The following is a 21,159-nucleotide window of genomic DNA, read 5'->3' on the forward strand; positions in this document are numbered from 1 at the left end:
CACACAACAAAACGACAAAAAATGCTGGGTTATTTTTTTTCTATCCAAACACTGACTCGAGCATTTTAGGTCAAATTAACAGCATGAATCCATGGACCCAACCTGCCTTATGTCAACAGTCCAGGCTGGTGGAGGTGGCATAATGGTGTGGGGAATGTTTTCTCTGCACACTTTGGGGCATTAATACCAATCAATCCTCGCTTTAATTACACAGACTATTTTTGAATATTGTTGTTGGCCGTGTGTTTACCTTCATGGCCACAATTTACCCATCTTCTAATGACTACTTCCAGCATGATAATGCACCATGTCACAAAGCAAAAGTCATCTCAAACTGGTTTCATGATTAGGACAGTGAGTTCATTGTTCTTCAGTGGAATTCCCAGTCATCGGATCTGAATCCACTAGAACACCTTTGGCTTGTGGTAGAACAAGAGATTCGCAGCATGAAACTGTACCTCAAAAATCAGTCATTTCAACATGGAAAAGAATCTCAAAAGAATGTTTTCAATATGTTGTGAAAACCATGCCATGAATAACTGAGGCTATTTTGAGAACTTTACCAAGTATTAGTCCAGTGTTCCTAATAAAACTGCACTGTTAAACTGTAAGTGTATATTAGCCTAACGACTTGTGCTTACAATTTTGTGTGTAGCTGATTGTTGGAGTTTTGGCACCAGTGGCCTTCCATACTGCTACTGCTGTTGCAGCGGCCACCGCCGGCCAGTAAAAATCATACACTTTATATTTAATATGATATTTACATATTGCTGATACATACATACATAATACATATTACTGATATGTATTAGCTTTTCTACTTTTGTTGAAGTGTTTTCCTGAATGTACAAAACTTCTTATTTCATGCAGTTGTATCATGTGTAATGCAAATGATGCTTTAATAAACCTGCACTTGACACTGTGCTTAAAGCGAATTAAATTTTCTATGCTATTTTAACATTTTCTAGCTATTTAGGGCATATTTAAGGCCTACATAGGCTATTCCACACACTGATCATCTACTGTTTATAAATATGCTAATTAATAATCAGTTTTAAATGGTCAGTGTCCAGCAGTAAATGAGCAAATAGACCAGATTTAGTCGAACATCTTCATAAAAGAGTCACTAGCTAGCTATTGAGACTTACGCATACTTTATACTGAATACGTATGCAGATGAATTGCTTCTACCTGTAAATGTTACCTACACCTGTGTGACATGAGCAAAGTATTAATAACTTCCGGGTATTATGACATTCATTTGTCCTGAGGCGTGGGGTGCGTGCTGTATCCTTCATGTGCCTGAAGACCTATTCCAGTTTCTATTTCATTTTCTAAGATTGCAGCAAAACTGTAAGAAGTGCTCGGAAATTTCAGAGTATCCATTAACAAAAAAATAAATAAATAAACACAGCTTCCTAAAGCGGAGATCCAGGAGACACTCGACCAGGGGGACATTCTCACACACGGCACGTGACTGAGACTGAGACTGAGACAGCGCTATGGGAATCCTTTATTCAGAGGTGTGTAAATATTAAGCTAACTATATTGTTACCTTTGTGCTGATTACGGGTTACGTCCAGGAAATATCACTTTTACCCGCTGACTTTTGAACGACCTTGTGTATATGTTGTGTAAATTAGTGCTCCAGCTACACCCCAGGTGTAAACGCTACTAAATGTCCTCTGCTATTAGGGCGTGTGTATCTTATAACTAATGTTCTCTCTCTCTCTCTCTCTCTCTCTCTCTCTCTCTCTCACACACACACACACACACACACACACACACACACACTGATTTCTTCTAAGTCTTATACCTTGGGTTGTCAAACTTAAAACACTGTGGGACCCCTTTAACTGCAAATAAATAAATAAATAATACACCACACACACAAAAAAAAACCCTTCAGTATAATGATAATGAGTCTTTATTAGTCATATATACATTATAGCACAGTGAAATTCTTTTTCCCCCCCCCGCATATCCTAGCATATTAGGAAGTTAGTTAGGAAGCGCCCCTGGAACAGAAAGGGTTAAGGGCCTTGCTCAAGGGCCCAACAGTGGCAGCTTGCTGGGGCTTAAGCCCCTGACTTTCTGATCAGTAACCCAGAGGCTTAACCACTAAGCCACCACTGCCCCTGATTAGATGATTTTACTAGATGATAGATGAATTCACTTTTTACTTATTAACTATCAGGCTCATTATTTCAATGTGTACAATAATATATTGGCTATTTAGTGGAGCTGCTAGAATTTGTAATGGTTATAATGGGAATTGCATTGGTCTTAATGGAAAATGGATTTCTACTTGTAATATCTTGCATTCTATTGATGGCATCATATGTCTAGTGGATACCTTTAAGGACCAGTAATGGTTTTTATGGTTAGCTGATGGTTTGTAATGGTATTTGTAGTGGAATCCCTTTAGAATTTCTGTGATTGTTGTTTTGATTATATTTTTTTGTATGTTTTGTTCAGCAGGGGAGCCATAGATATATATTTTTTTAAATTCCACTCTCAGAATACATTGTTATTAAAGCTGACATTTGATTCAAGTTGAGATTATTTATAGGTCCTACAATGTGTTGAGTTATTGAGGTTTGGAGTAAACAAATTCAATTTAGCACACCAGTAAAGAGGCTAACAACTACTAGAAACCAATATAGCCCCTTGGGGATCTTCATACCCCACTTTGAGAACAAGGGACTTCTACAAGCATACAGTTTTACATATTTGGACAAGATGTTCTGGTTACAGTACAAAATGTAAATGTCTTTCTCTGCATGTGGAGTTATGTAGTGCCTGTATATTTCAAGCAAGTATGTTTCAAAATGTTTCAATATGAATTTTAACAATTCATATGTTAAAATGATATAGCAGGAGTACTTGTAATGCACAGCTGTGTTTGGTGTCAGAAAGTTGTATGAGCCAAAACAAAGTCTGTATTTTAATGCATATTATTTAGCTGCTGTGTGCTTAAATCAAAGGAGATGTGCTTTGATTTTCAACTCTCTTTAAATCTGCTGAACTGAATCTGTTGTATAACTAGCAAACTCTGTTTTATTTCATTTAACTCACACATGTTTCCCAGCCACCCCACCCCATGTGTGCTTTATGTAGCAATGATATGAACTAGGATTCCACTGCAACACTTTGTTATAAGAATGGGCTATGCATAACTTGTTCTATTTAGCCTATGTCCGGTGTACTTACGTGTACAAAAATGATAATACCAAAGTAGATGGGTTATTTTAGTTTTTATTCAAGAGAAATTTAATATTAGTTTAGGAAGATACTACAACCAGCAAATTACCACATCTGAGTGTCTGGTCTCAGTTTTGACATGGACTCGGTTTGGTCTCAGTTTTGATTCAGTCTTGGCTAAGATTGGTCTTGAACCCAACACTACCATTTTCTGTAACAACAGCTCTAATTTTAGTTTCAGCTGCAAGATTTATATTAATGTGCTTGTTTAATATGTATCTATAATATCTATAGTAATAGTATGAGTAGTATTAGTATTCTATAGTAGCATTTCTATAGTAACAACTTATACAGGGACTTGATGCGGCACGTGGATGGATTATTTTTAAATGTGTGTAATTGTTGATGTAGTTAACTTTTTTGTGAGGAGACATTTTTAGAAGAAGCCTTCAGTACCAGTGCTTTGTTACAGAGATAAAGCTGTAACTTGAAGTGTTTCAACACAGGAAAGTTGTCAGGAAATGATTGTGCTTTCCAATTTCTAAGTAAATTGGTCAACTAACATTTGTGTCTTATTAACATCAAGTAATAGAAAAAAGTGAGCCTAGTGAAAGAATGGCTGTTTTTATATACTATTCGGACAAAAAATAGTGGACACCTGACCATCACACGCACCAACACCAAATCTTCACCAAACTGCCACAAAGTTTTAAGTACACAATTGTCTTGAATGTCTATGATGTATTATAATTTCACTTCAATTGATCTAAGAGGCCCAAACCGGTTGCAGCATGACGGTGCCCCTGTGCACAAAGCAAGCTCCATAAAAACACGGTTTGCCATGGTTGGTGTGGAAGAACTCCAGTTGCCCGAGCCCTGACCTCAACCTCACTGAACACTGTTGGGATGAATTTGAATGCTGACTGCGCACCAGGCCTCCTCACTTGACATCAGTACTTGACCTCACTAATGTTCTTGTGGCACAAACCCCCACAGCCAAGCTCCAAAATCCAGTGGAAAGTCTTAGAGTGAAGGCTTTCATAACAGCAACGGTGAACCAACTCCAAGTTAATGGAGGGTTTTTGAATGGATATGTGCGGCTGTGATGGTCAGGTGTCCACATAGTTTTGCCATATGATGTAGCTGTTGTCATGTAAAATATAGTTGTGATGTGTTGTAAAGTGATAATAGGAACTAACTTACTGAATGGACATTCCACAATCTTAAATGTTAGTGTATGTGGATAAAACATACTTGACTTTCAGTAATAAATTCACAATAGTTGTCAAATTGCTGTGAACTCTGAATGTTTGACACATGCCTTTACAGGGATGGAATAGGTGATGGATCTAATCTGTGTTTGACCTGACAAAGGTTTATGTATCGAATTGAAACATTACTTCTGTGCCAGAATCAAGTCCTAGCATGTGTTTTTCATTTTCATGTGTATTAGAGTGATGTTTAAGACCTTTGTAGCCTACTTAAATCTGTATTATGTGCTTGATTTTAATAATTAGTTCTTCGGATGGTAAATATACTATTGATTTTGTTGTTATATATCTAATATAGCAGATATTCACATGGATTTGTTCTCGTTTTATTTCTGTAGCCCATTTGCCAAGCAGCTTACAAGGGTGAACTCCACCAGGTATACCAACTGCTCAAGGCTGATGGCAAGAATTTAAATGTTCAAGATGAATTATATGGAGACACACCCCTCATAGCTGCCTGTAAGAGTGGAAATATCAGCACCGTCAAATACCTTTTGGATCAGAAAGCTGATGTATCCATAAGAAACAAGGTATCGTATGCAGTTTGTGTCTCAACCTCATACAGTAACCCATGTAGTGACTTTTTAAAGTTTATTTTAAGGTGTGTGAAATGGTGTGTGAATGCATTTGTATTTGCTTGCTTGGAATAATGGCATCCTTTTCTGTCTTTAGAAACAAAGGACTTGCCTGCACTATGTTGCTAAAAGGACATTGTCCTTCTTGGATTACCTCATGATTGTTATTCTCATGCCCATCCTATTGATTGGGTATCTTATATTGGTACAGTATACTTTTACTGCTAATAGTGTTATGCTCTACACATGAATCTGCTTGAGAATGTGGAAAATGTATTATCGTAGAAAAGCACATGCATGCTGATAAGCTTAACTGGCACATCAGATATGATGGTAAATTTTTCATCAAGAGACACCATATAACTGGTTTTACCACTTTACCAGAACAAGAAACAGAAGCAGTATGTGAAGCTGCTGGAGATGGTGTTAAACAGTAAAGCAGACGTTAATGCTGTGGACTATGTGAGTAACGCTAAACGTTTACTGTCCCCTCCCAAAGTATTGGAACGGCAAGGCCAATTCTACTGTTTTCGCTGTACACTGAAGGCATTTGGGTTTGCAATCAAAAGATGATTGAGAGGATAGATCAGAATTTCAGCATTCATATCCTGATATTTACATCTAGATGTGTTAAACAACTTGAAACATGGCACCTGTGGTGGCAGGCCACCCAATTTTTAGGTAAGCAAAAATATAGGAACAAATAAGTAAAGTAAACAACACTTAATATTTGGTTGCATATCCCTTGCTTGCAATAACTGCATTAAGCCGGTGACCCACTGACATCACCAAACTGTTGCATTTTTCTTTTCTATTGCTTTTCCAGGCTTGTACTGCAACTTCTTTCAGTTACCAATACTTTCAGAGGGGATTGTAGTTGTAGCCACAAAATGATGTTCGTAGACATGTTTGCTGTGTTATTCATGTATGTTTCTTTAACAGAAAGGCAACACTGCACTTCACTATGCTTGCCAGTGTAAAAGTCACAAACTCGTTCCACTGTTACTGGAGGCAAATGCAGATGTTTTGATACAAAACAAAGTAAGTAAGCAGGTATAATATTAGCAGGTATAATCTGTAGGTCTCTTTTTCTGTATCAATGAAAAATGATAAATAAACCAGGAACAAACATGAAGAGGCAAGTAGAAAAATAATCCATCATGGAGTGGTGTGATGCAGCCTGATATGATTTTTTTCCAATAACATGTCCAGAAGTGTTTTATTCCTCTTATACCACAACAATGATTGGCAAACGATTACAATGGGTTTATTAATTAAAGAACACATCATAATTTTTTTCTGTCTGTGTTCCTGTTATTCACTTTCATTGTAGCACTTATAATTAGAATAGTCATTTCCTCACCAGGCTTTCTTTTTCTCTTTTTGGTAAAATGCATGTTACCAAGAAAATAACAAATCCTCCATCCTGAAGCTTTTCATGTAGAAAGGCCTGGTTACCTTAAATTCCTTCCAAAAATGTTAAACATTTTCTCACAGAATTCTTCACCATATTAGCAATCCCCCCCCCCCCTTTTTTTTTTCTCGGGAGGGGCACATCGGTCTCGGCTACAAGGTTTACATTAATATCCGAGTTGGTCTGTTAATCATTGCCTTCTTACCAAGAATCAAGCATTCAACATATACAATGCTGTGGCATAATAGAATTAAAATCTACCTAAAGCATAATTCATTAATTTCTTACATACAGTAAATAAGATGTCTGGAATGTCGTACATAATCTGATAAATAGTGACTCACTAATTTTGTGGAACTTTAAGGAGTTTATATAGACAGCAGTGGCAACTCATTTACTGTAGTCATACATTTTGAAAGTCTTTTATTAAATGTTTTATTAAACATAGGTCTACTTTTATACAAGTATTACATATGTATATTATATTTTAAGAGTGAACACTAACTATTCTGATGGTTACGGTTGTCTTTTTCTTACAGGATGGTGAAACACCACTGGATATTGCAATCAGACTAAAATTCAAAACAATTGTAGCAATGCTGGTAAAATCAAAATGACAACATTGCCTGTTTGGTTGAAAAAGGATGGTTTTGATCTGGTCTGTAGCTGTGATATGAAATGGCTTGCACTCCCAACGTCTACAATGAAAAGTCGTCTTCAGGTCAATAAACCAGCATTCACAAGAACTCTTAAGTTGAAAATGTGACTGATCACGCTTTTTACCATTTTCTCATTTAAACACTTAAGGGACACATACTTACATTTTCTGTTTAGCTTTTGGGAGAAATAGTACCATTTTTAGACTACAACTTAACAGTATTAGTTATAGAATGTTACACAGGGTCATTAGGAAATGACTGACTATATTCTTCAGGTTTAAAATGTTTACAGATGTTTTGTGTTTGTGTCAAGTTTGACAATACTTTTTTCACTATACTGGCAATTCATGTGACGTGTTCTAAAAATGGTTAAAGGACATGTTTACACGTGTACCATGTATTTCAATTTGGATACTAAATATAACTGTTCTAAACATTGAAAGCTGTATGGTGTTTACTGATTTACAAAGCTTAAAATGGCATGTTAAGTCGCTCTCTATCACAAGGAACACAAATCTGACAGCCATTGTTTTCTTTCTCAAACAAGTACTTTTAGTACTACTTGCTTTACTATTAATTCTATAATTACATAAAAGTATTCATGTTGTACAGATAATGTTTTCCCTTGAGGTTGTTGAGGTCTAAAATGAATGTGATACTCATTTTTATTTGATCATGAATTTTTATTGGGTTTGAGTCCATTGATTTATAAAGTAAGTCAAATGATCCTTCTAAAAAGAGAATGCTTTTTGGACAGCCTTTAGAAAATGTAAAATACAATCTGACAATGAAGGAAAAAAGATTACTCTATAATTAGAGGCCAAAATCCAACATTCACATTAAACACAGCGTTTCCTATGAAACACAATGGGGAAAGTCGTGCCTGATCAACACATGGCTCAATAAGCACATATAAGAAAGCAGCTTTTGTGTTAACAGCATATTTACTAATCGAATAATGTGTTAGATGAGGTAAGAAAAATTTGAGGTAAAACAAAACCAAACATATGGTCTTTGCCATAATTCCCTGCTAAGGAATCGTTAAGGAATGCATAGTGCTGGTTGTTGTAGTTATAAAATAAACCTCCACATTAAAAGGCATAAAAATCAGTCTCATTGCTAAGAGTTAAAAGGCGGTCAGACATTCTGTCTCATCAGCTTGATCAGCGGTTCGTACATCTCCTGCGGGGCATCCAGGCCCCAGATGAAGTCCAGGTGCTCCCAGTGCTTGATGTTGCGATGGAACACCAGGTTAGGGATCTGTGTGAGCAGTAATGCCACGTCCTTTTGGTCTGCCAGCGTGTCGTGTCCCCCGGACCACACCGCTGTTGGCACCTTCATGTCCCGCACGTTGTACAGAGGAGGGGTTGACTGATGTCGGACAGAATTTATTAGACAGAATTAGCTATAAGAGCTGTTAAGCACTTGCACAAATTTGTGCTTGTACAGTATAATGATTTCTGCTTATAAGGTGCTGGAAACCTGTGATAGTGTAATGGATATTTGCTTTTATAGTACTTTTATAGTGTATTCTTACTTACCTGATTATAATGAGCAATATTTCCAGCTTTTCCGTAGTCATATGCCATCAATTTCCTATACTTTACAGCCTGTTAAAAGAATTTTCAATGAAACATTCGTCACAGTTTCAACTACAATAGAGAGGTTGCGTGAATCCTCGTCTACTGAGACAAATACAGGGCTTTATTGATGGGTGTTATGCATAACATTTCTGTTTATTGCATAAAATATCCACAGGGAGAATTGGAGGTGAGTGTGAATATTTTCCAAGAAAATTTCTAGATCAGATAAACTTGATAAAAGATCAAATAATGTAGTGGTTTTATTAAAAGTAATATATAATCACTAAAAGCAATTAGCCTCCAAACTTGCTTTAATATGTATGTAGAACACATTTTAATGCTATTGTTATTGCATTAATACACCAATACGTTACAAGTTTTTGTTAATTACTCTGAGTGTCAAAATGCTATATTGGTTGAAAATTTTGACTAAAATCACAAAAATCTGCACATTTCCAGGCAGAACTATTTGAATTATCCGCGGTCTTTTCATAACCGATTGGATAAAGAAAATCACACTGAAGTGGCATTAGGGCTAATCAAGTAGCAGATGATGAAATAGCTAGTTCCCTCCAGTCTCACATACTGCCATCTTACTGAACCTATTGATGGAACTCTCAAAGGTTTGAGTGTGTTTTTTGAAGCATCACTAAATTTTTAGTTATCAGAATTAGGAACTTATGTATTAACATAGATGTTGAGGTGTAGAATAGAAATGAATATAGACTTGAGTTGACGTGAGCTGTTCTGACCTGAGACCAGTGCACCATGTTCTGGACAGAGGTTCCAGCTGGGCAGTGTGTCGTGTACACAGCCGTTCGGGTCTGGTGAGAGAAAGGAGAAAGAAAATACTAGGTCTATGTACTAGCACAGAAAATCATTATTCAAACTTTTTAGCCTAGAAGAAATGCAAAACTATGCCTAAATTTTTCTTAGCCCAGGGTGAAGACGTGCACCTGAACGACTTACCATGTTCAGGTTTCTTTCATCAAAACCACACAAAAGGAAAAATATGTTTCCACACAACACGCTGATTGGTTCCTTGCTGCAGAAATGGGTGGCAAAAAATTTGATGAGGGCACTCTGAGGTAAAAAGTCTTTGTTCCCGAATAATTTCTGAGTGAAGAAGAATACAGAATGTTGAACATTTGAGAGGAGTGCTGTGTGCTCGTGATGTATGTGTACTGTATGTGCAATGGTGGATCTGAAGTGCTCATACTCACCCAGATGACATACTCTGGGAGGATACTCAGTCTGCCTATTGGACTTTCTGTGAAGGCTACTGTGGCTACAGGGGCCAGTGCAAAAAACATCTTGATTTTGTTAGCCAGCTCCGGCATTGTGGAAAAAGCCATAAAGGCTACAAAGACACAAAAAGATCAGGTCAGCAATTAAGCATAGCATCTTGATCCATGTTTGGTTCTTTCTACTTTCAGAGCAGACACATTTCTTTCAAACACTTCCATAATGTTGAAATAATAAATGATTTCTAAATAACTTCCTAAAAATAATTCTAAATGTCATGTGTTTCTCTAACAGCACACATTTTTGTGGTTCAAAGTACAGAATTGAGCAATATCAAAACTAGATCACAAGCCACTTATGACTTCTGATTTGAAATCTTGCTCGGTTTATTCAGCGTAGCCTCAGAGGATGAGATCTTTATATATTACCAATGGTGGTTCCCTGAGAATGGCCAACATAGAAAATCTGCTCTTGTCCTGTGGTTTTTGTGATGAAGTTTATTACTGCTGGAAGGTCCTTCTTAGCCATTTCATCATGACTGCCACAGAGACACACAACAACAACAAAAGGAAAGAATTGTGAGACCTGGGTTTACATGAAACTTTACTTAGTTGCCTGAGAAGGATGCTTATTAAACTACATAAGCTATTTTGTTAATTAATCAGTATTACATAATCGGTATTAAATAGACCCTTAACCGCTTAGCTTTGTTCTGTATTACATTTTCAGTTCTGTATTCAGTATTCAAATGCTAAAAAAGCATTTAAAGACATTTTAATTTGGATTTAAAGTGAAAGTACTCCCTCTGTTTTGGTATTTATAATTTCAACCATCTATCTATTTTCCATACCGCTTATCCTACACAGGGTCACGGGGGAGCCTGGAGCCTATCCCATGGAACTCTGGGCACAAGGCTGGGGACACCCTGGATGGGCTGCTAACCCATCACAGGGCACAGCTGCACACACACTCACACACCCATTCACACACTACGGACAATTTGAAAATGTCAATCAGCTTACAACACGTGTCTGTGGACTGGGGGAGGAAAGTGGATTAGCCAGAGAAAACCTCCGAAGCATGAGGAGAACATGCAAACTCCACGTACACAGGGCCCAAACCCCCAACCCCATGGGTATGAGGCAAACATACTAACTACCACTGTGCCATATTGTTATACTATTCTATTTTTATAAATATACTTACTTTATTCTATAGTTGTGTATTTCTTATCTCCTTAAACTTTTTTGTACTTACATTTGAACTGTTTTCTCTTTGTTTTTTTATGTTATCCTGTGCATTCTATTACCTATTTTAATAATTTGATCTTTTAATACTCAATTGTACTGCAGTTTGATCCACTTGTCTTAAATGTGCTCTATAAATGATGATGATGATGATTATTATTATTATTATTAATGTTTAATCACTTCGGATATAAGATGATATAAAGGTGATACAATGAATATGTGTGGAAAAGAATACAGTAAAATGGAAACTCACCTAAATTGCCAGTACTCTTTTTGGTTAGGCGTGAGGCTGACATGTTTTCTTGACCAGGTGTTCCCACGGCTGTTTCCAAGCCACACGTCAAATCCAGCGTCGGCTAGCAAAAAGCCAAGGCTGGTGTTGGGAAGGTTAGTCACCCAGTTACTTCCTGCAGCCAGGAGCCCATGCTGAAGGTACACCACAGGCTTGGGGTCTGCCACAACAGGAAAGAGAAGCCAGGGACAGCGGTGGCTTAGTCATTAAGGCTGTGGGTTACTGATCAGAAGGTCAGGGCTTTAAACCTCAGCACTGCCAAGCTGTGACGGTTGGGCCCTTGAATAAGACCCTTAACCCTCTCTGCTCCCGGGACCTGTATCATGGCTGACTCTGCACTCTGACCCCAGTTTTAAAAAATAAATAAATAAAAATGGGATATGTGAAAAAAAAATTCCAATGTACTATGATATACATATATGTGACAAATAAAGGCTTTCTACTTCTTCAAATAATTCATGCTTATGCTATAGATATTATGCCATTGTGCTCTTGCTTCAAAAATCTCTCACAAAACAGTGATTCTGTGTGCAGCCAGCAGAGGGAATATATGTACCAACTTTAGGCCAAAGTCAGTCAGCCATGCATTTCTACATTTTCTTTTTGGAAGCTTTATCACTGATCTCCATCAGGAAGTACGCTGGTCCTCTCTGAAACACAAACATACCCTGACCTAATAGGATTGTTTTACTTCATACTAGCCATTCTTGGTGCTCTATCACCCACCCCATAACCCATAACCCATAACCCCAAGTCACAGCCTGACCTGTGAAACTGAGGTTTGCCACCAGGTTTTACACTGGTAATCTCATGTGAAAGTGATGACTGCACAAGATTTAGCCACACCGCACATGAGAAAGGAAGTACAGTCGTGGGAAAATGTTGATTCAAACCACATTTTAATTTGAAATGAATTTGCTACTGCATTTAACACATAATTAAGGAGCTAAAGAGAAATGTTGAGTTTAAAATACATCAAAATTCTAGATGGACATCTGCCATTCTGTAGTGGCTCCTTTATGTTTTTACCTTAACTGTCAGTTTTAATTTAGCCTAACTGCTAAGCCTGAATGAAATCTCTTCTTTCTTCCAGAAATTGTTACGTTTTGGTCTTGTGTTCCTTTGAGGCATGTTGTACTCTATCTATCCCATGTGGCATGGAGAAGTGGGACAGCAGGAAATGAGATGCGTCTCCAGAGCTCCTGCTGAGCTCTAAAGCTTATCACGCGGAATACGCTCGACGCCGCTACACTCATCAACCGACATAAACTGTTTGATGAGCTTTTTACTTATTTATCACACGTCAGAATTCATTATTAACAGTTACCAGATAATTTAACCATCATGCAGGAATCGTTTCAAAGCAAACACGCTTATTTTCAATAAGCTTAAATACATAGCCTCGCATGTCTAATTTCATTTTTTAAAAAAACACACACACACACACACAGCACAAGGCCAGCATTCCTTGCAGACCCTGACATATTCTAGCGGATTTGTGTCAGTGAAATCATTTCATGTTAGTGTAAAGAAATCAGCCTGATATACAACAGCTGAATTGGTTTTTTTTTTCACTCCAGCAGTTTTCCCCTGGTGAAAATATTATATGCGTGCAGCTTTTAGAAATCACTATGCTCATTAATGAAATATAGAGAACATAAATGATGAGGGAACAGAAGGACGATTTCCACCAGCGATATTTTACTGAACTGTACAAGCAGAAATAATATAATGAATGCAACCTTGTGCAATTTGTGCCGTAAAACTAAATACACAAATCATTCCTGAATCAGAAATATGTCATTATAAGACATAGTTATCAAAAATGTGCTACAGTGTCTCCTGTATTTTTTCCTGTTGCAATGAATAACACTATACTGGGCATGCTTAAGCATGAACCATCAGCCTGTGAATAGCTAAAATAAACGTATTTGCATGCAAACTTTTCTTCCAAGAGGTATGACCTGATAAAGTTATTTTATTCATTTAATCATCATCCATATGCAGTACAGAGGTGTCCTATGAAAATGAGGCTCACAAGTACAAAACTAAAATGTTACTTAAAACCAAGGTCACGCGTGGGTTGCACCTTCTGTTCAAGCATGGTTTTATAATAGCATGAGTGATCCTCCCCTGCACACAGAAAGCTGACTAATCCTAAACCTACTTCTCATTTGTGGTGGTATGACTATTTCGAAATGCAGAGTGTTTGAGAATTTGTGAAACCGTGTTCGAGCGTGCTGTTACTTCTGCCCTGTTGCAGAGGAAGGGTGTAACTGTAATCGGTGCAAAAACCACATGAACGTGTCAAAAGCTGTGCTCACATATCAAGATTAAAGCTTCTAGTTAAGAGGTTTAAGAGCACTCCATATCTGAAATCTCAAAAATCTCACCTTGCTGGAATTTACCCTGGACGCCGTGTGGGATCCTGTTGATGCTCAGGATGTAGCCGTCCTCGGTGACCACTTCGAACTCTTCCGCCGGGTAACCCCAGTGTCTGATGATCTCACTCTGTCAAACAAAGACACAACCAATAAATCCGTGCAAAGTCCAAGTGGCACATCAGCACACAGACAGCAGTGTAAATTAAATGGAAAATCAACAGCAATCATTAATCATTAGTCACATAATATTCTATCATAATAACACAGACACAAAGCACAGCAAATGGTTTTAAATATTATTCTTTGTCTCATACATGAACAGCTTCTTTTTTTTCCACACTCTGGACCATGATGTCATTTATGCTATAAATAAATTGATGTGAATCACATTAGCTCTGTGGCGGAAAGGACTGGGACTCAGATCTCAACTGTATACACACTGATACAGTGTTTCAAACTAGACGTGCACTATGTAGAGACGTGCAAAAATAGATGATGAACAAATATATCATGATGCCTGAATTTTATTTCACAACACATATGCAATATTTACGTGTTAGTATCCACTGTCAGACAAAGAGAAGTACCTAATTAGAGTGAGGTGAATGGGATCCAAACATTTTTCAGTTAAATCTAGATCTTTTCCGCAAACGTCTCATAATAACATCACCACAAGCACAGCCCACTCTATCTTCCATACAAATTTACATTTACATTTACACTGGACTCTGACTGATGGACACACTGATATCAGACTCTGACTGTCCTTGTATTGTATGTGTAATATCTCCCACTATGTAACTTTTTACATATACAACTTTTTACAATGCTTACAATATTTACAGGTTATTATTATTATTATTATTATTATTATTATTACTTGCACATTAATAATCTTGCAGTGTCTTTTGTCTGTGTTCAGTGTTTACAGTTTGCTACTTTTTGTACTATGTAAGAGTTCATTTATCATTTTGGCACTGTGTCTGGGTAGGAGTGTGCAACTGTAGCACAAGTGAAACTTGTGAAAGTGAAACTTCTTAGCTTATACCTATTTCTTACTTAGACTTTAAAATTCTAAAGTATTTCATTTCAACACATTTCTTACATTTTAAACAAAAATGTTAATACACTGGGTAAGTACAGTGGTGTAATGGGTAGAGTTGCTGCATCACAGGATTCCCGGTTCAAACCTGAACTCGTATTACTGTCTATAGGGAGTTTCATATGTTTTACCCGTGTCTGTGTGGGCTTCCTCTGGGTTTTCCGGTTTCATCCAAGCTCCCAAAAAATGTCCTGGTAGGTGGATTGACTACAGTGCCCCTAGGTGTGAATGAGCTTGTGTATTGCGACCCTGACCAGGATAAAGCACTTACTGATCATGTTAATACAAGGTTAACTATCTTTTGATTTACATTTGACTGCCAGTGTAGCTGAAATCAAATATTTAAGTGTGTTTGAAATAAGATGTATCCATTTAATGAGGTATCCAATTACACATAATAACACAGTTCACTCTGCACAATATTACACAACGGCATGAGGCAAAATCCCTATAAATAGAACCCATTTCCACACTTCTGCATTGAAAAGTAATCCATTTGTCACTTCGGGAGCAGTTTTAATTCTGTTGTCTGGAGTCAACTTCCCCCCTCGCTCTAAATATGAAATGCATTCTAATCAGGAACTTCAAAGAAATTGTGTGAGCCTGTTGGTTCCAGGGCCGCCGTGCAATCTCCTCATGCATAATTAAAGGCACCGCAATTTCCCACTCCCCCCGGGGCCTGCAGTCTGCACGCTCTACTTTAGGCCACTTTAGGATAAACCCACTGCTGCCTCATGCTTATCTCTCCCTGTCTCTGCTCACTTCTAGTTCTGAGCATGAACAACGGCAGCGCTGAGGGGAAAAAAGGCAGGTCTCATACACTTAAAGCCAGAAGAAAGACTTTTTTTTTTTTTTTTTTTTTTTTACAGCTGAAATAAATATAATGCAGCCAACTGCTCTGTGCTTAGGAGAAAGCCTTTGACATATAAATCAATACACTTATCTGATTTTGTTTCCATGATTTGCTATAAATTGGTTGTTTAACTGTGCAAATGTTTAAACAGAGATTGTGGTTTATCCAGCAGTTTTAAGAGAACAGAAATTCGGCTAGTTTCATTATGCTTCACTATGCACGTTCACAGTGTTTCTACCTACAGCACAAGCACTTGTATAGTAAAATATTTATTTTTAAAATATGTTTTGTATTACAGATTTTCAGTCATGTTTTCCAAGTTATTATTTGATTAATATTTGAAAATACAGTGCTGTGGTTCATATGACTTAAAAAATTACAAAATCAGTTAAAAACCCACAGATTTACCTGGTTTTAATTGGATTTTCTTTCTTTCTTTCTTTTTTATTTTTTTATTTTTTCAAAGAATTGACATACAGGACATAGAATTTCTTCATTTGTGCTGACAAAACCAGCAAATACAGCTTTTAATGAAGTACACAGCCCTTCAGAGGATTATAGGGTCCAGAATAATATGCAAAAGTCTAAATTATTATTTAATGACGGAAAGTCATGACTGAAAGTCGTCTGACTGTTACAAAGCACAGATACTGGAGACTCTTTCCAAAAATGCTAAATAAATATCTGCTAACAAAAAAAAAAAACGTGCCTGCGTCTGCCAAACTAGTCGCTGTGTAAATTGCTACTATAGAACTGAAAACATAAATATCAGTGCATTAAAATAAACTTGTGATTTGCCTTGGAAATACTTTCTGACACCAATTCTTCCTAATACATGTGTTGTCACACGGAACATTCTTCATTATTGTGAATATTGTGCATTTCTCTCTCTCTCTCTCTCTGTATATATATATATATATATATATATATATATATATATATATATATATATATATATATTTCACATACATAGGAGAAGGTTTAAAAAGGCTAATGGTGTGCTCTGTATACAGCGGTGGCTCTCAGGGTCAAAGAACAAAAGGTTTCAAAAAGAGAGATCTCCCCGGGAAAAGTGCAGTCTCATAGAGATCACATGCTAAAGTGGGAACAGCATGTAAAGAACAGCATGTGTCAAAAAAAATAGATTTTTTTTCTAAGAAAAACTTGTTTTTAAATGTAATTAACTTAATAGGGGTAAAGCTTAAATAATAATAATAATAATAATAATAATAATAATAATAATAATAATAATAATGTAGGGATCGTGAATGTGCGAATATAGAAAATACAGTGGTTAAAAACAAAATGTAACCATCTGTAATTTCTGAAATGCATCATACCAACAGATATGGAATACTTACAATATTCATGTTGACTTCAGGATCGAGCTTTTTGGGGGTTTTCAAGGTAGGCTGCGTAGCTTGGACCAGGAAAAAAGCAAACAGTCCCAAACATAACTGTAGCCACATGATGACTGCAGATCTAAGAACAAAAGAGTGGCATGATTGATTGATTGACTGATTGATTGATTGATTGATTGATAGATAAACAAGGAAGTAAATAAATACACATTTTTTAAAAAGTGTATTACTTCTACACTTACATTGACTTAACGTAGTTTTCTCAATACCCCATTCATAAATGATACTTTATGCCTGAATAGGCACTTTATTTCAACTTTAGGAAAGGTAAGCAAATCTAATAAAAACATATTTTCCTCCATTTTGATCCATAAATTCAAATACGTCTCAAACCTCGAACTACTTTACTAAGTAGTCCCCTAGGTTTTGATGTACTTTAGCTAATGTGGGACATATTAATCACTGAAATAAAACTATTAACCTCCTCAAAACATTGACAGGATTATAATCATTTCCGCAGGTTTCAGTGTGTAACTAAAAAGTATGAAGAAGTACAGCAAATGAAAATGTTCTTGTGACTGTCGTGGTTGAAGCTGTAAATAACATGATAAAGAGGTGCAGTAACAACAAATACATGAAATCTGCTTTATTTAAATACAAAATGTTGTGTAACAACAGTGCAATAACACAAACAAGACACCGCTTATTAACGATGGAGTTAAAGCGCATCTTTTAATCCCGAAGGAGTAAATTATTATTATTATTTTTTTAAAATTAAATTACCACAAACAACTAATAACTAGAGACCTTTCGAAAACACTCACCTATACCACGTAAACTGCGTCCTGAAATCCTCCGAAACTCAAAGCGATGTCATTTTCACCCGTCAGTATTCTTGATCATCCCACCTCCTCTACCACAGGATTGGCTCGCTGTAAAATGCTTCCTGAGCGATGATTGGCTGATCGCACAAGCAGACGGTCTGTTCAGCGAATTGTCTGTGAGTGTTAACTACTACTGCGAGAAGCCGGCAACTATTGGCCAATCCTCCATCAGGGGGCGGGGTTTCATGGGGGATACAGGTAGTAGAGCACTTTGACTTCCTCTTTCTCTCTCTATGTTTACTGTATCCGAGGGGAAACATACACACAGTGTGAATTCAAAGGGATGAGATAGGGTGATGCGGTGTGATCTGATCACATCACTGTATACTGTACTTCATTGTTATAGTTATTAATATAGCTATATAAAGGTGAGGATAAAAAGCTATTAGGAACAGATACTATTAAACAGAGAGTTTACTACTATTGGTATTTATAGTATATTTTAGTTTATAAAGTAGGTGTTGAGGAAAGGAGGAAAGATACAACTTCAATGTTTAATGTTTTAAGGCATTAACATAAAAAAAATGCTTGGTTGAATATTTATTTTTGGGAAGTACTTTTATAACGTATTCAAATTCAAATTATGTTTATTTAAAGTAACAGAATTAGTAATGCACGACTTTCCAGTATCCTTGTGTTCTTCTGTAAACGGTCTACTGTGAACCAGGGGAATGTTTTAGTTGGCCAACAACATAGGTCTGAAAGAGACAGGGCGTGTTTATAGTGCTGACATTTGACGGTCTAGCAAGCAACATTAAGCTCACTCTTACAAGTGTAATCATTGATTTTCTTTCTCAGTATGTCTCGAGTGCTGATAGTCGGAGCTGGACTGACAGGCAGTGTGTGTGCGTGTCTGCTGCACCGGGGACTGGCAAACCGAGCTCAAATAACGGTGTGGGACAAGGCGAGGGGAGCAGGTTAGCAAACCTCACTCAGAGGTTTCTATTTACATCCTGCATGAAATGAGATGACGGTCATGTCTGTTGTGGGTGCGGGTTTTAAAGAGAGACGTTGTATGTGTAACATATTTGGAAGATAAATAAAAACGGTGAGTGACTAGCTAGCTACTGAGCTAATTCAGCTACACTGACAGCCGTGTTGCCGAGTGTCTGCAGGGGAAAGTAGCTAATGCATGAACAAAATGTCGCTGGAGGTCGCGAGGTGACGTCATACGTCTTTTGCATATTCGTTGAGTCGTCATGGTAATTTGCATATCAAAAATGTGCTGCATGAAGAAGAAAGATTTTCTGAAGACAGTTAGGATAGAATAAAGTTTTAATCAGAATAGAAAATAATAGATTATGACTCAAACTCTAACCCTTATGTTTTACACATTTAAAAAAAAAATACTATAATTTTTTAATCAAAATTGTTCCATTAGACCAGTGGTGATCACTGATCACTGGTCAGGCTTCACATACTCAACCGAACCTGCTCTGAACTCACATAACCACCAGCTGTGGTGTAAGATAATGTTAATGAGTCTTTATTGGTCACATATACATTACAGCATAGTTAAATTCTTTTCTTTGCATATCCCAGCATGTTAGGAAGTTGTGGTCAGAGCACAGGGTCAGCCATGATGCAGCGCCCCTGGAGCAGAGAGGGTTAAGGGCCTTGCTCAAGGGCCCAACAGTGGCAAATTGGCAGTGTTGGGGCTTGAACCAGTAACCTGATCAGTAACCTTAACCATTAAGCTCTGTTAGGCTTCATTAGGCTCTCAGGCTCTATAGTCGCTAAAAGGGTCGAAAAAGTCACCAGATATTTCAACAGTGTTGCTACGTTGTCGGCATTACATGACAGGGATCCATTAGCTGATGTTATTTAATGAACAATGCTCATGATGTAAGTTAATGAAGGCCAGCAAGATTAACTTTATATAAGCAAGACACCCTAGACTGCAAAAATGCAACAATCATTGAATAATTGAAACCAACACAATTTCTAGGATTTATACACTGTAAGAAAATATGCACTGTACAATTAAAGTCCCATGAAATCCAAATCAAAGTTTTGTGGCAGCAGCACAATGCATAAAATCCTACAGATTACGGTTAAGAGCTTCCGTTAATGTTCTCATCTAGCATCAGAAAGGGGGAAAATGTGATCTCTGTGACTTTGTAGCATGGTTGTTGGTGCCAAACAGGCTGTATGCTGAACTCCTGGCAATTTCATGCACAACAAAAGTTTCTAGATTTTACACAGAAACAAAACCTAACAGTTCTGTGAGCAGAAACACCTTGTAGATGAGCAAAATCAGAGAAGAATTGCCAGACTGGTTCAAGTTGAGAGGAAGACCATGGTAACTGAAATAACCACTCTAACCGTGGTGAGCAAAAAAGCATCCCAAAAAGCACAAAAAGTCGAAACTTGAGGCGGATGGGTTAGAACAGCAGAAGACCACATCGAGTTTGACTCCTGTTAGCCAAGAATAAGAATAGGCACAGGCTCACCCAAACTAAACATGAAATTTGGAAAAAATCCAGGTGTTATTTTTTCATCTGTCCCATTTCTATGAGCCTGCTTGACGTGCTGAGATGTTTCTTGATTTAAGAGTGCTGTTGATTATTACAATTAAGGCCTATTTTACAATGTAGATGACAGTTGGCAAAATAATGGTTAAAATTAAGGAAGAAAGCTATGAGAAGAAAGTTATATGGAAGTGTGAGCCCAAAATATAAGTGAAAGTGTATATATATAAACATGTATATATGTATATATATATATATATATGTGTGTGTGTGTGTGTGTGTGTATATATATATATACATATATATATATATATATATATATATATATATATATATATATATATATATATACACACTAAATTACAGTGCTAAGTAAGTCTTCTAACTAAGTCTTTCATACGTTCTTAATAGAATGTAAATATGCATGTTCCAGGGGGGAGAATGTGTACAAGCAGAAGTCCACACAATTTGTTTTGCACAGTGGATCTCGGTGCTCAGTACATCACTGCCACACCATATTATTCCAAAATTCACAAAAGGTGGTACTGTTTCTGTCCTTATACTTTGGAAATCATTTTGCATTTCTCCTTGTAGTCTTGCAGTGTTCTCAT

The 21,159-nt window shown here is 37.0% G+C and overlaps 3 protein-coding genes across 6 annotated transcripts in view; 2 read left to right on the top strand and 1 right to left on the bottom strand.

Annotated features, from left to right (window-relative positions):
* The first annotated feature begins 1,432 nt into the window (after positions 1-1,432).
* Positions 1,433-7,562, top strand: ankrd22 (ankyrin repeat domain 22). The gene is made up of 6 exons (XM_053639462.1): positions 1,433-1,523; positions 4,814-5,005; positions 5,148-5,255; positions 5,435-5,512; positions 5,993-6,091; positions 7,004-7,562. The coding sequence occupies exons 1-6, from the start codon at positions 1,503-1,505 to the stop codon at positions 7,079-7,081; spliced, it is 576 nt and encodes a 191-aa protein (XP_053495437.1). The 5' UTR covers positions 1,433-1,502; the 3' UTR covers positions 7,082-7,562.
* Positions 7,563-7,785: 223 nt separating this feature from the next.
* lipf (lipase, gastric) lies at positions 7,786-18,109 on the bottom strand. The gene is made up of 10 exons (XM_053639456.1): positions 18,018-18,109; positions 17,194-17,314; positions 13,887-14,004; positions 11,455-11,653; positions 10,380-10,489; positions 9,930-10,066; positions 9,676-9,822; positions 9,459-9,530; positions 8,665-8,733; positions 7,786-8,494 (listed from the first exon to the last, which is right to left on the bottom strand). Exons 2-10 carry the CDS (start codon positions 17,299-17,301, stop codon positions 8,261-8,263), a joined length of 1,194 nt encoding a protein of 397 aa, XP_053495431.1. The 5' UTR covers positions 17,302-17,314; positions 18,018-18,109; the 3' UTR covers positions 7,786-8,260.
* Positions 18,110-18,182: 73 nt separating this feature from the next.
* The window catches only part of rnls (renalase, FAD-dependent amine oxidase), a 33,140-nt gene continuing 30,163 nt past the window's right edge, over positions 18,183-21,159 (top strand). For 3 of the 4 annotated variants that reach the window (XM_053639461.1, XM_053639457.1, XM_053639459.1), the window contains exons 1-3: positions 18,183-18,445; positions 18,876-18,994; positions 20,982-21,087. In XM_053639461.1, coding sequence (XP_053495436.1) covers positions 18,877-18,994; positions 20,982-21,087 — 224 coding nt within the window. In that variant the 5' untranslated portion in view covers positions 18,183-18,445; position 18,876. Of the gene's footprint in view, positions 18,446-18,537; positions 18,995-20,981; positions 21,088-21,159 lie in introns of those variants that run through there. The other variant, XM_053639458.1, reaches the window with a different exon arrangement.

Source organism: Ictalurus furcatus, chromosome 13 (genome assembly GCF_023375685.1).
Source record: "Ictalurus furcatus strain D&B chromosome 13, Billie_1.0, whole genome shotgun sequence".
Taxonomy (NCBI): Eukaryota; Metazoa; Chordata; class Actinopteri; order Siluriformes; family Ictaluridae; genus Ictalurus; species Ictalurus furcatus.

Coding starts and splice junctions, on each gene's coding strand:
- lipf (XM_053639456.1), bottom strand. CDS start 17,301: ATGTGGCTACAGTTATGTTTGGGACTGTTTGCTTTTTTCCTGGTCCAA. Junction 9,823..9,929: donor TCCCAGAGTATGTCATCTGG/GTGAGTATGAGC, acceptor TTCTTCACTCAG/AAATTATTCGGGAACAAAGA. Junction 8,495..8,664: donor ATATTGCTCATTATAATCAG/GTAAGTAAGAAT, acceptor GTCCGACATCAG/TCAACCCCTCCTCTGTACAA.
- ankrd22 (XM_053639462.1), top strand. CDS start 1,503: ATGGGAATCCTTTATTCAGAG. Junction 5,256..5,434: donor TGATTGGGTATCTTATATTG/GTACAGTATACT, acceptor CCACTTTACCAG/AACAAGAAACAGAAGCAGTA. Junction 5,513..5,992: donor ACGTTAATGCTGTGGACTAT/GTGAGTAACGCT, acceptor TTTCTTTAACAG/AAAGGCAACACTGCACTTCA.